Raw genomic sequence first — 14,541 nt, 5'->3', positions numbered from 1 at the left:
GTATACAGTATACAAGTTTCACCTTTTGAATTGAATTACTGAAATAATTCAACTTTTTGATGATATTCTAATTTACTGGCCAGCACCTGTATATCCTTATATGCACATACTGCCTTGTATTTCAGCATATAAAGACAAACTATTACATACAAGCATATAGTGTAATATATTGGGAAATATAAATATTAAATATGTTGATATGTTTTCTAATATGTTGCATGATATTTTCCAATATATTGCAATATATTTTTGTAAGGGTAAGAGTTAATCTCTTGCATAGTCAGACCTGGATGACCATTAATGTCTGAAGAAAGGTCACCACCAAGTGTTCCATTTTCCAGGGAGTTTTATTTCATCGGTTATGAGATTTCTAGCCCAATTTTATTGAATTACTGAAGATTAGATAAGAAGTGCTCTGTGCCAGTGCTTTGAAGATTGAGATTTTGCATCTTGTGGTAAAATTGTGTAATATGATAAATTATTGATCACCTAATGCTGGGCTTAGACCAGAGGACTTTTTGGGCTTGCAGAAGAGCTTGCAGACTCATCGGGGTCAATCTGATTAATATCAAACATGGCAGATATTTGGATGATTACACCTGAACTGTTACTACAGCCATTGAATATAAACAAGTCAACAAGGACATGGAGCAGCCAGCATACTAATGTGGACCGATATTCAATGCGGCTGTTAATGTTCTTCAGATTGGAAAAACGAGTCTCCCCAACAACTTTCCGACTGTCAGCCAAGCACAAGCTATGAATTATTATCAGTAGCACAGACCCACCTACTGGCGCTTCAACTCCAAAACTAATGTGTGCAATAACACTAACAAGGGCAGTGCCATCACAAAATCTTGATCTCAAGTAGGTGAGCGCTTAAGATATAACATTAATAATGATGTTATGAGTAAGCATCGCTTTCACAAATAACTCACAATACAAATAACTGTTAAATGTTAAAATGCTACTTTTGCATGAATCTAATCTAATCTAATCTAATCTAATCTAATCTAATCTAATCTAATCTAATCTAATCTAATCTAATCTAATCTAATCTAATCTAATGCATGTAATGATATAATATGTTGTAGGGTTCAGGCTTTCAACAGTTGAGCTTTATGTGTCTTTTTTTTATCCTACTACAAAGGACCTTTGAGGAGGCTCATCACTGCTTCACAACACACAAGGGCAGGCACCACAAAAAAATTATTGTGTGTTATCTGCAGAGAGGTCTCGCTGTGCAAACCGGATGAACCATGGTCTTAAAGTCTAAAAACTCCCAGACCTCCACAAGATTGACAGCCTGGTGTAGCCGGACTCAAGTCGTATTAGTTTGGTAGCATGCCATTTGGATTTCATCATGGAGTGTGTTTAGCAGACACACACACAGACACACAGACACACACACACACACACACACACACACACACACACACACACACACACACACACACACACACAGGATCCAGAAGTAGAACGGGAAAGAAGCCTTCTACTTTTCTTTTATTAAAGTTTCCTCAGGCATTAAAGTTTATTGAATGTACACAGAATCATAGATTATGATTTCTTGGTAATTTCTGAATTTTATAATTTGCAGATGAACCCTCCCTTTATTTCACATCAATGTATTATATTCTACTGTTTCTGTTTTTAGGAGTAGCAGTAACATCAGGCTGCCGACCACCAATGACAGATAGTGAGCCACTGTTTGCATTTTATTGAGCGAGACCAGATAATGATTACAAGTGACACGGTCTACCAACCATGTATCAATCAGCTAATGAAATGAATGGGGCTAAGGCTCAAATCACAGCGATAGGGTAGCATACATAAAAATCCATTTATTATGTTACTTTTTTATTATTTGCCTGCTTTCCAAAACATACTTTAAAATGCAGACTCTCATCTTGACGGAGATCTGTAGGTATTACAAACATTTTCATACACAGCACCCTATTTTCAGAGGCTCGTACTGTATGTGACTGAACAAAAGTTGAGGGAAAAGCTGTTAAATGGACATACTGTATGTGGGATAGTACTTCAACATTTCTTTGCCAATTTTAGCAGATCAAAGTTAAAAGGAGTTGATCTCAAGAGTTACATTTGAATTGGAAAGCTTTGAGCCCTTAAGTGGAAAGACACTGTCACTGAATCTGTGGGTCATCTACACTGTGTCACCTATCTGTTTCCTCATTAGGAGCCAATCATTTAAGTGATTTAACGTACTGTATGTATTGAAGTGTGGAACTTTTTTGTAGTGCCTTCAGAGTAACATTATCGAGGGCAAAACAATGTATTTTGAGGTATTCCCTAAATAAATATAAAAATTAGACTCATCCTTACAAGCAGCAGTGTATTTCTGTACGTGATAATTATCTATCGCACCATATTCACAAAGCAGCACGGCATGCTTTGACCTCAAAGAAGGAAGCAAGCAAAGAATAATGAGCATGCACAGACGAACATGGCAGTATTATTACATAAAACAAACTTCTATCTCCCTAGAAGTTTACCGTCAGAAGTGGTAAAAACATTCACATCAACTGAGGAAGTGTTAGGGATATTTCGGCTGTCATTGCACTTCTGAAGTCTCTGGCCCTGGGGCGTCTTCCTTAACTTTATATCTGATCCCAAAGAGACTGAAGATTTTCTTCAGCATCACGTCAACAATCTCCTCCTCCTCAGAGGGCTGCGGGAGACACCAGAAATTCAAAATCACCTTTGGCATTACAAGTACTATTGGTCAAAGGATCCTACTTACTTGTCCAGACATATTATGTAAAGAGTTACCATGAGACCATTGAGCCTAATCTGCACATATTTGCACTGTTTGAGAATACACACAGTTCAAAGTATGGATGGGAAATTGGGAAATTTAGTGATTGCACTTACTGCAGAGCACAGAGCGTGACAATGAAGCAATGGCGCTTCCTGTGTTACACTGATATTCAGTACCTTTATACTGTGGCTTAAAAAAATATTATCTTGGGAGGTGGTCCAATTGCGAACTCACATCCCCTTGATTATGGAGGATCGAGTTAGTTACTTTAGAAAGACACAAAGTTGTGTTGAAAGCCAATTGTCTTAAACGTAGATGAAGCTATTGTTGGGAGTCAAGACTGAAACCAAACTGACTGGAACGCTAGTTTTAATATGTTGTTTCATTCTTCTTGATACTGAATGGTTTATTTGACAGGAATTAGATGAATGTTTGTAAAACCTTGGATCACACAAAATTTTTATTTTACAGCTGCAAAATATAAACTACATTAAGAAGGTGTGTCGTATTATTGAGAAATGGTTTATGTTCGGTCATTAAAAACTTTCCAAAAGCTCAAAAATGTCAGATCGTAAAAGCTGATGGATGGTAGAATATGTGCATCACCAGTCACTGCACTCATAAGAATGACAATGGTTCAGAAGATATTCCACATTATGTATTTAACTTTATGGGTGCCAATAATGGTGAGCAGGACTGTACAGTATATTGAGAATGACCCCACATCATTATATCAGGTACTTGATATTTACAGGTTCTTAAAATGTAACGACATTTCAGAAAATATTTTCTCCCTCATTACTTTTACTGATGATGAGCCTTCTCCAATGTAAATGCTTCCATTTGAGAGAAACAAAACAAAGATTAATATTCAGATCTGAATATGCCAAGGACGGACTGTCACTGTCAACACTGTGTTCTTTTGTTTTCTCTACCAGACTGGCCTCAGGCAAATGGGTCCCTCCGTATGAGCTGGGTTCTAATCAAGGTTTCTTCCTGTTACAAGTGTTTTTGCCAGCATTTCCTTCATGCTCGCTCTGGGAGTCTCAGGACAGTTTTTGTAAAGTGTCTTGTTATTGACACTGTATGAATACAATTGAATTGAACTGAACTGAATTACTTTTATGATAAATGTTTTCAGTCCCAGCCCAAAATCTTTAAGTCCCACCTCTACTTACATGCCTCTCAGAGAGTCTTAATGGCTTCAGATACACATGCTCTTTTCTCCTCCACAGTGACTGTAGGTATTTGTAGGGAACCAATAAAAATTATTTCATCACAATGATGTCTTAATCAAAACTATTGGAGAAAAAGATTTGTGCAGGTAATCGGGAGATGTGCCCGCCGTTCCCGTTCCTTTAGATTGAAATTGTGAATTATAATGAACTGTAATATAACAATAACTTAATATTTGGTTATTTATTTAATCATTCCATCTCGATATGACTATGTGTCATTGTAGTAATAATTACTGAAGTTCTAATATTTGCTTTGAAACTTAGCTCTTAAACTGACTTTGGTCTTCAACAGATCCTGATTGAAATATATCTTTCTCTTGGCTACTAAAATATCTACTGTGTTTACCAGATAGTGACCAACATTGTTAGTCCTTCAGTGCATGAGAAGTACACAGTTAATTTATCAAATATCTTTGAGACAAACAGTACCTGTACTTTAAATGCAAGTTACACAAGTTACATTTAAATCTAAGTTGCATTCCATCACGACCACCACATGTCTGTGTATGCTATAAAAGTGTACAGAATGAGACAAACATTACCTTGTGGTGTATTTGCTCCTGGCTGAATGCTGTCAGGATCACTGTCAGGAAGAGATTGAGCACCACGAATGTCATGAACATAACACATGTACCAATGATGAATCCACCAAGCAGAGGGCTGCTGTTCAAGACCTAGGAAATATAACATCAGTGAATCTAAACTACAATGTAGAAATATGAGAGAAGAAAAATCTCTATTTACTACATGGATACTCGTTAAGGTTTACAGTCAATGCTTTCTGGGCACACTGTAGAATCTTTATGCATTAGAAAAATGTCATGCTATCATTATCACTCACCTCATCATAGTTAAAGATGCCTATCTGCAAACTGATCATAGTCACAAGAGCATCCGACAAAGTTTTATAAGATGATATCTTCCAGCCATAGATCAGATTGCACTGAAAAGATGAGGATGATTATTCAAACCACTGAGCTCATTTCCATCCATCACAGACTTAAGCTTTAAAATAAATTAATAAATTCAAGGCCAATTTTGTATTTATTATTTTAATTATTTATTATATATGTATTCGTATAACATATAACTAACCAATAACCCAAGCACACACAGGTAAAGAAAAGATTGGAATGAGCAAGAAAACGAGCTATGTGTGAAGGCTGGAAATATACAAGCCTTGAACTTCTTTGGATTAGCCAATTTAAAATCTACAGTCTACAAGTCTACAACCTTAACTGGGCAAAAAGAGAAGTGGTCTGAATACTTTCCAAGGCAACTGTGCATAGTTCCAATATTTTTATTTTCTGTGTCCCTGAGGATACCCGTCTTAATAGTATCCCTATTTTACTTTTTCTGTTACCCTACCCTTAAATGAAATTGAATTCAGTGCAGTATCCTAAGCTTCAGATGCCTTTCGAAAAACATTTCTCAAAATATTAAAGCTCTGATGACTTGGAAAATAGCACTGACATGACACAAAAGTCTTGTCCGTGTAAACAGAGAATAAGACACACTGATATTTGCAAAAGGATAAGGCCTCGGTTAAGGGGCAAGATACTCACTGCAATGGAGTATGCCACAAACATGATCATAAGGATCCCGATATAACTGGAGATGTCATTCCAGCCTCGCTGCAGGGCAGCTGTGATCATGTTCATTTTGGGGTTCAGTCTGAGCAGGTGCCACAGTTTGACTGTGGAGAGCAGGACCAGGAAGGCGATGAGGTACTGGAGCGTAGAGTCGGCCACGGCTGTCTCATGAAAACTGGGAAAGCTGCATAGCAAAGCAAAGATGTGAGTTACCAATAGAAGTAGGAAAGGAGTACCATCCAGCAGCACAATATAGAATATCAGGATCCTAGAGTGAACTATATCGAACACACACACACAAGCGAAAAACAAACAGGCTTTTTATGGCATATCAACTAAACAGGATCAACTACAGTATACTCTGTTAGTCTCACTGGTCTCTGTGCAGTTGGTAGTAGGTCATATCGCGGTTCCCCAGCAGAGTCCTCTTGGTAAAGACAGCCACAGCGCTCCAGCTCAGTAAGATAATAATCAAGTCCAGGAGGTTCCACTGGTTCTTGAAGTACGCCCATCGCTGCTGCTTCATTAATTTGCCCTATCCGACAAAAGAAATAAGAGGAAACGACAACACAATATGGGATGCTTGTTTTTATTGTTCTCATTTATTATTCTCATCTCTTATAAGTGGACCATGCCTGCGTCATCTTAGGACAGTGTATGTGCTTCTTGAAAGCCTCAACAGAGTCACAGCTCTTCATAGCTTCTGTATGTCCGTGTGTTTTAACGTTTTCAGCGCTAGATTATTTTATATATATATTTATATATATATATATATACTGTGTAACGTTCTATTTCTTCAGTTCCTTAAAGTTGTCTTGTTGTTTTGAATAGATAGTTTGATAGATAGTACGAAATATGATGAAAACCATGTCTGCTCAATTAAACTCCAGCTGCCGCATTATTAATCGCATTATGGCTAAGTTGGCAAATGGCAGTATGTCTTTTCAATCTTGTCAAGCACAGTCAGACATATGTTTTCAGGTGTACCTATAGTATATAACAGTCTTGAGAAGCTGCAGGGAATAACTCTCTGCCTCAGAAATTACAGTTAATGGTGGACACCCATAGAGTTAACTGAAATAAACCAGAAAAAAAACACAAAATTCAAAAATGACTACTGTGCAACGGGCACAGAAGATTACATGTCGCATATATCAGCATCGTCATAATCGGATGACCTTTACTTAATGTTTAATAATTACAGTGGGGTACAGCTGAGTAGAGGTTGGCTGAAAGAAAAATAAAACTTCCCCTACATCTGTTATTTCTAATATGGCTCTTTTATTTTAAGATAACAGTAGGAAGTAACAAGCACCAATTCCAATTTGAGCTGGAAAACAAAAATGAACATAATGATCCCTGCCATGCTTATTTGTCTTAGAAAATACAAAAACTTCTTAATAAATGAAGGAATTTAAACAGATGTAAGAGCCAAGCAATTAGTAGGTTCAGGATAACAATGTGTGGAGGTCTTGTCGGGGGCTTACCTGCCGGAACATGTAATAGAGGATAAAGAGCAAATAAACAACCTCAGCTGTCATGACGAAGATGAGGAGGCCTCCAGTTGAGTGGTAAAGACGAATACTGTGCAGCTCACTGTGGAACTGAAATGCTCCTTTAAGGACAGTAAGAAGGTTTCACTTCACTTACATGGTCTCAACAATAGGAGGCACTCAGTGTGAGGATATGAAAAGTGACTAAACTCAGTTTGCAACCATATCTGATGTCATACGGGACACACTGGAGAATAGGATTTTAGATTGAGGTGCAGGTGGATGATGACTGCTCTCCTTACCTACAGCTGTGGTCTCCAGCATGAGTGTGACGATACAGAAGAGGTTCACATTTGCATTGTAAACAGTGAACTCGACAAAGATGGCCCTTGTGTACACATCCAGCCATTTGTTCCAGAACAGATACTCAAGGGTGCTATAAATAGAGAACACATGCACAAGTAGAAATACTCGAGCCTCCATTAACAGACTAAGGAATATTTAGATATTGTCAGAGTGAACAGGTTTATTGCTTCAGTAATTATAAGTCCAGTTTGCCGTTGCACATACCTGCTGGCACTTTGTAAATCAGGGCCAAGCTCCACTACAAAGCCTCCTCCCCGGTACAGCACCATTTTGCCCCAGATAGGGTATGCTCTGAGCTGAGCCTGTGTCTGGTATTTCCAGGGACTAGAGGCGTTCATAGAGACATTATCCCCCACGGTGCCGTCCCAGCCAGGCTCATAGGAGCCCATGTCCTCCATTTCCCATGAATATGCGGCATGGCAGTCTGCCACGAACTCACGCATGGCGTCTGCAGTCTGACAGGAATCCCTCTGCACTCTCACTTGACGAAGACGGGCATTACCCACCAGCTTAGAGTTCCCATCCGTGATGAATCCTGGAACAAAGCATTTTACGGTTGAAGCATTTCTACTGGCACTGTTTCGTTTGTAACGGATTATTTGACACTGAATGTAAAACGTGGAAAATGGAGCCTCAGGCTGTTTTTTCCCAACGACAACTCCAATAATGTTTAATCAAAACAGGTGATGCATCATCTATGATGAACGATAAAAGGAATAATAAGCTTTGTGCAGAAATAATATTTTATTTTATTTTTCACACACGGCCATGTAAATTTGGGTTTTGTTTCCCCATAATAATAAATACCTTGATCTATAAACTGTTTACTTGTGTTATCTTTGTTTTATATTTCAATTTGTTGATGATGTCAAATCAGAAATCAGGAAGGGGGCCCACACATTTTCACACCATTGTAGAGAATCATGGTCTGTTTTTTATGCAGAAAATGTAGATGTAAAACTACAGCTATTGATGTCAGGCACTCGACTCACTGATTTTTAGCTGCAACATGTACACGTCACGGATATAGTATTATATCCAGCTCAATATAGTAAATAACCAGTTTGAGCTGCCATTAAGAAATCTATTCAGACTGTGACACAACCAACCACTTCTAACAAGCTATAATTACTTTTGTCTGATGTGACACCCATCAGGCTGCAGCTGAAGGCTGAGCTAAAAATAAAATTAATCTACAGTCTCTGCCTGGTTGTAGACATTCAAATTTGCAACGGCTACACATACGATACAGTAACACATACAGACACACAAGTATTAAAAGAGCCAGAGTAGGTGAGCTCGCAATACTCATCATTAAGGCGTCTTTGCATTAGGAGCCGGTGGGTACACACACACACACACAAACACACACAGTGCACACTTCAGTTTGGGTAGTGGGGGCTGGAGTCCAGGACCCCAGAGCGCTTCTCATTGGCTGATTTGGAGCAAGGGACGGGTACTGCAAAGGTCTTGCTAGCTCGGCTAGTAGTAAAGTAACATACCAGTGGCTAATTCACGTTTCATTCATTCATTGCTTGATGAATCGAGTTGACTACCTGGCTAGTGGCAATTTAGGACTTTTCCACTTTAGCAGAAGTTTTAGATAAAATGTCTGGGATTTCATAATTTCTCAAGAGGTAAAAGACCAGCTCATACAACCAGGAGAGGTTTAAGCAGATAACTTGGGATACCCGGGAGATTGTCAGAAAGGCCCTTGGTGAGTCTAATTAGTTTTTAATCTAAGTTGAATCCGAGTTGATAATCCAGTTTACATATTTTCTGATTCATAGTGGAATTTTTGCAATGTTTAACTGGCGATACTTGTATGGGTGTGGGTGTGTGGGACACAACCTCATGGAGCTGTTCACCTGTGGAGCTGAAATGTCTGTCTGCCACCGATCAACAATATTAAAATATTTATAACTGTGTCAGTTTCCACAGTTATTTGGAATATTTGGAGACATAGTAATCTCACACCTGTTAATTGTGTTGATCTGTGGGCCTCTTAAGAACCAACTTGAAAGCCGAAACACCATGTGATGCTTGGAGGTTCGCACAAAAACACATCAGATAGTGAAAGCCTCCTGCTCCCTAGCTGAGGAGTAAATTGCTTTTGTGTTGAAACAAGCATCAGAATCACATTCACACCAGTATTGGCACACAAGAGTTGGGTCTTCAAAAAGAAAAAGAAGGGAAAAAAAGCCAAATTTGCTTTGACACAAAGCCACGTCTTATCTACTTAAGTGTTTTCCTTCACTGAACAAAGCATCTTATCAAACTCTTTCTATCTGTTTGACTGAAGACAATCTTTTTATTAAAAGCTGAGTCCTTGATGTTTCCAACCATTGATATATAAATTAAAAACTGATGTGGATGATTACTACTTTCTACAGTCTAGAGGATAAAAACATGTTGTCTCATCTTTTTTTTTTTTCTGCCTGTAGAACATTCGGTGAAGTGTTTAGCGGAGGCCCTTGTCCTATCCGTGTGTGTGTACCTTTTACCTGGATAAACTCCAAAGAGGTTACTGAGTAGAGATGTGTTGGCCCAAGTGAACACGTCATTGAGGCTCATGCTGTCTGAGATCTCTGCGCTGAAGCTATCCCTAATGTGCTGGTTCAGGAAGAAAGCATTGGGATCTCTCTGGCCATATGCAACCAGGAGCAACATCCACATGAATCCCATGTAGACTGAAAAAAAAAAAAAAAAAGAATCACAAGCTGAGACTTTATTGTCCAAGAGGACTGCCTCATTATTGTTATCCACATAATTATGGACTTCATTGAATTGTAATTAACTGATATGCAAATACTCCATTATTTCCTACTCACTTAAAATCTCCCAGATGAGCGCAAAAGCTTTCCGTTCCAAAATCTTATCTCTTTTCATTTTCTCAATGTGTGCAGCAGGAGGTGGTGCGTAGATACCGCCGTCCCGCCTGATTATTTGGTCGTCTTTCCGATCGCCTGAAATTTAAGTTAAATAATACAGAAAACTAGGAACATTTTGAACACTATAAAGAGAAAAAAAATGTAGCTGAGGGGTATGTACTCTTCACCTAGATTTCTGTTGGTTCTTACAATCGCCACGTTTTGAAAATCGTCCACATCCACTTTCTTTATTACAAGTGCAAAGAAGATGGCGAGAAAGACTACCTGTGGTAAGAGACGTCAACACACATGTAGCACATTTCCATCGTACAAAGTCATCCTTCAAGAAGGTGTAAGGCTGTACGGTACAGTATGTGAGTGGAGGGCAAGTGTGCATCTTCTCACCTTCAGCGGCTGAATGAGGAGGAGGCTCTGAAAGAAGGAGACAATCGTGGATACCAGCCAGCTTATGGAGCGCTCCTTCCCAAATTTCAACCCGTACAGCATCGTGAAATATCCTGATACAACGCTGGTTGTGATCACAAGCAGCCAGCCGACAAAAATGAACCACCAGGGCAGCCCTCCATGACAGCACGCCCCTTTTTTTTGACTACCATCAGAGTTGTCTGCAGAACCAGACCTGTAAGTGGAAGTTAAAAAACAACTGTTAAAAACAACTTTTACTTAAATACACTTAAATGTTGTTTTAAGTGCTTTTACTGCAATTCCATTGATCATTATTAATTTAAAGTCTAAGTAACTGCTGAGACTGTCAAAACGTCAAAGGTATCAGTTACAGTTTAAATAAAAAGAAAAGAATAAACAAAAAGGCAAATACATATTCACTTTAAAGGAGAGGGAGAAGCTTTTGGCATGCCCTAGAAACCTAAAGTAAATATACACAGTTTGGAACACGTACTTTTTGTGTGTAAGTTCATTTTTGTTGACGCTGTTGGAGGCAAAGAGCTTGTCTTCAAGCAACTCCTTCATGCCTTGAACTTGCTGCAGGGCCTGGCTGTAGCTTTGTGGTGTGGGGAAGGCGGAGGGTCCGAGCAGACTCAGCTCCCTGTCGATGTGACACAGCTGCCGGTACAGATAGTGGGTTTTGTTGTTGTTCTTTTGCGCCCCCTCCTCTGTTGACACTGGATGCACGCAAGCGCTGCGTTCTGAAAACGTGCAAAAGTTCTTACTTGGTGTCTGACTTGCACTTAGTGAGCGTGGTGTAGCCAGACTCAATTCACATTCGAATACCTGATAACATGCTTTGATGATTTCAATGGAGGGTGTGTTTTTAAACAGAAACAAAGAAAACTATGAATGAAGAAATTTCAGCGCAAAAGTTTAGCTGGTGTGGGAACTTTGTGCTGGCTTGTAGGCAGCCGGTGTCTTTTTAACAAATTTGAGAGTTAGTGATTATTAGTTCTTCATATACAAGCTGTTAAAATGTGGTTTTTGTTTAATCTCTGGCTGATTTCAGTGGAATAGCTCTTTTTAAGGCTCATTCACACTAAGTTGAAAAGCGGAAAATGTTTCAGCTTGTGCAGACAGGTCTTTGTATCAGCAGCTCTTATCATTTTAATGCAGAGGCCCTACACCACAACGCGCTGTACATTTTGTCTGAACTCAGTGAATTAGACCAATGGCCTTTTTTTCCCTCTCCAACTCAGAGGAGAAAAAAAAAAGTCTGATATATTGTCACCATTTGCTGAACATTAAAATATGTGGAAGCAGCAATTTCTTAGTTTTACAACTTACAGAGATTTACAACTTACAACTCTACAACGTATTTTCCTAAGTTGTTATGAATGCAGCATCAGCTGCAGCTGGATCTCAAATATTGTCACCGTTTGTTGAACATTAAAATAGATGCAGCAGCTATTTCTTTTTATTTATTTCGGAAGCAGTCATTTCAGAATTTGATAACTCAGCGCTCATTTTTCCCAAGATGTATTGAATGCAGCATCAGCTGCAGCTGGATCTCAACCATGTTTTCCAAGACCCACCCCCACCCTACTTCTGATTGACTAGTGATGTTAGTTTGGAGGGAAAGCTGCGTTACTCTCATCCCAATCTCAATTATTTTTTTTCAATTGCAATCAAACCCTACACCCTACATCGCACATGTAAGGAAACTTAGCAATACTGGTTAAAAACTGGTGACTTGTGAAACAGGTGAAAACTGATGGTGAGCTCAGATCAGAGAAGTTTAGACGCACCCCCTGTGATCTTCCTTTCAGTAACTATATCCACTATTCACTGCAGGACACACCTGGTAGCTGAGGCTGTGTTTTTGACTGGGCGTTGTCACTGATTTTATTATTCTGCTTGATGAAGTCCTCCAAAACAGAAAGGATGGCTTTGATATCATTTTGCTGTCCAGGGCCAAACTCAGACTCTGAGCATGGAAGGTTGCTTTTTACTGTCTTGGAGAGTGTGCAAGCGATTCTTGTAATATCCTAGAAGACAAAAAATGTGTTTCTAAATACAAATGTAACATTACAGCAAGAAATTCCAATATGCAGTGTGTCAGTTTGAACCATAAAACATTTATTCTTTGACCTGCTTTAGCAGCCCAGTTAATATTCATTGCAAAGGGCTAGTTAGTTAGGTGTCAAGCACACTTAAACATGGAGCACCTACCTTAATGATAATGTCTAAAGTGGCATTGGCATTCATGTTGGTGGTACTGATCTGCGAGGACACAGTATGCAAAACGCTCTCCTGCTCCAGGGGATCCGGCTGTTTCAATTTGCGCCGGCAACAAGATGTCTCTCGAGGACGAGTGTTTCTGAAGATGCTAACTATGAGGATATTTACTGGAAACATAATGAGGGAACTCTGGACACCAATCATGAACTGCTGCCAGGTAAACTCAAACGCTCCTGAAAACAAACACAGGGCGAAATGAATAAGAACCTCGCCTTACTGCTTGGCATTAATTCGAGTGAATTTGATGAATATGTGGTGTACCGAGATCCAAGGTTTGCTCAGAGGGGTCTGTTGGGATCCCGTAAAACATGATGCTGGTCAGCATGGTACAGAGCAGCAGGGAGAAGCAGCAGGAGACCCTTTGTACACAAGTGAAGGAGCTGCCGGCTGGTCGGCTGATCACAGAGTACCAGAGGTGTCCGTCATTGAAATCCTTTATTGTCTTCGTGAAGAACAAATTACTAGAACACAAAAGGAAAATTGTGAAAAACAAATACTAAACCTACATAAACTGCCAATTAGTGATGGATTAGCGTAATGTTTTAATCTCTCTTTATTGCTCTAACACCTTGGCGTGAAGCCGTAGCTATTTGACAATTTTAATGGCCTAAAGAAAAAGCCCTAAATCCTCAATAAATCACCAGCTCAGTGTGTAGGCTGTCAGTATTTAGAGGCTCAACTGGGATGAGAGGAGTGTGACAGTTTTCACTGGAAGACTTTTCGTTTCTCAAGTTAATTAGAATTTTTTATATAATTCATAAATCGTTCCATAGACAGAGAAAAAAAATGCTTATCTCAGGGGTTTTTATAACACTTTCATAATGTTTTGCCTATGAGTTATGGTACATTGAAGTTCAAGTCTGACAACTTTTCTCTCAAAATCACACTCTGAGCCACACCAATTTTTGCAATTTGAGTCTACCCCTTTCTCTAAATAGCCCAATTCAATTTTGATCAAGGTGCGAGTTTTTTAATACTTCACTTGGATTTTGTTGTGGTGCATGTTTCATCCGATATGCTCCAACCAAGCAGAGACATTTCTTTGTTAACAAATTCAACTCAGACGACATGTATGCCTGTGTTGCTGTCACTCTTCTGTCCATCGCTGCATAAAATCTGCCCAGATCATTTGATTGGCCTGGTAGGTATTTTGCTGGAGCATAATCAGTTCCCGACAGAGAGCTCCAGCTTTAGGCCACTTAAAAACTGTGATTGGGCAAATTGGTCTGACGGGCTTCAGGCTACTCCTGAACCCTTTATGGGATGAGGAACAACATTTGGTAACTTCCAAACGCATTTTCAATTATGTCCCTGTGCCTCTCTGTGCGGGAAAGAGGTGTGTGCTTTTCATCTAGCCAATCAGAGAAGATCATTCTCAGGTCAAATACGGTCCGCTTGGTCCATCTCTGCATGAACTCTGAGTACAACTGCTTCATCAGGTACCATGAAGAAGAGCCCTAATGTTGTCTTAGCACATCTCAGCACATCATC

At 39.3% G+C, this 14,541-nt stretch overlaps 1 protein-coding gene across 1 annotated transcript in view; it reads right to left on the bottom strand.

The window, feature by feature from the left end:
• Window positions 1–1,538: 1,538 nt before the first annotated feature.
• LOC125018214 (polycystic kidney disease protein 1-like 2) overlaps window positions 1,539–14,541 on the bottom strand; it is a 39,138-nt gene continuing 26,135 nt past the window's right edge. Inside the window, exons 21-36 of the mRNA XM_047601990.1 lie at window positions 13,312–13,511; window positions 12,982–13,223; window positions 12,611–12,797; window positions 11,261–11,507; window positions 10,747–10,981; window positions 10,484–10,626; window positions 10,303–10,409; window positions 9,976–10,161; window positions 7,676–8,006; window positions 7,408–7,541; window positions 7,100–7,227; window positions 5,987–6,147; window positions 5,586–5,796; window positions 4,862–4,963; window positions 4,563–4,694; window positions 1,539–2,692 (exon numbers count right to left, since the gene is read on the bottom strand). Of these exons, the coding sequence (XP_047457946.1) occupies window positions 2,576–2,692; window positions 4,563–4,694; window positions 4,862–4,963; window positions 5,586–5,796; window positions 5,987–6,147; window positions 7,100–7,227; window positions 7,408–7,541; window positions 7,676–8,006; window positions 9,976–10,161; window positions 10,303–10,409; window positions 10,484–10,626; window positions 10,747–10,981; window positions 11,261–11,507; window positions 12,611–12,797; window positions 12,982–13,223; window positions 13,312–13,511 (2,863 nt within the window). The 3' untranslated portion in view covers window positions 1,539–2,575. The remainder of the gene's footprint in view (window positions 2,693–4,562; window positions 4,695–4,861; window positions 4,964–5,585; window positions 5,797–5,986; window positions 6,148–7,099; window positions 7,228–7,407; window positions 7,542–7,675; window positions 8,007–9,975; window positions 10,162–10,302; window positions 10,410–10,483; window positions 10,627–10,746; window positions 10,982–11,260; window positions 11,508–12,610; window positions 12,798–12,981; window positions 13,224–13,311; window positions 13,512–14,541) is intronic.

Source organism: Mugil cephalus, chromosome 12 (assembly GCF_022458985.1).
Source record: "Mugil cephalus isolate CIBA_MC_2020 chromosome 12, CIBA_Mcephalus_1.1, whole genome shotgun sequence".
Taxonomy (NCBI): Eukaryota; Metazoa; Chordata; class Actinopteri; order Mugiliformes; family Mugilidae; genus Mugil; species Mugil cephalus.
Note: the sequence above shows the minus strand (reverse complement) of the source record. Positions and strands in the feature narration are given on the sequence as shown.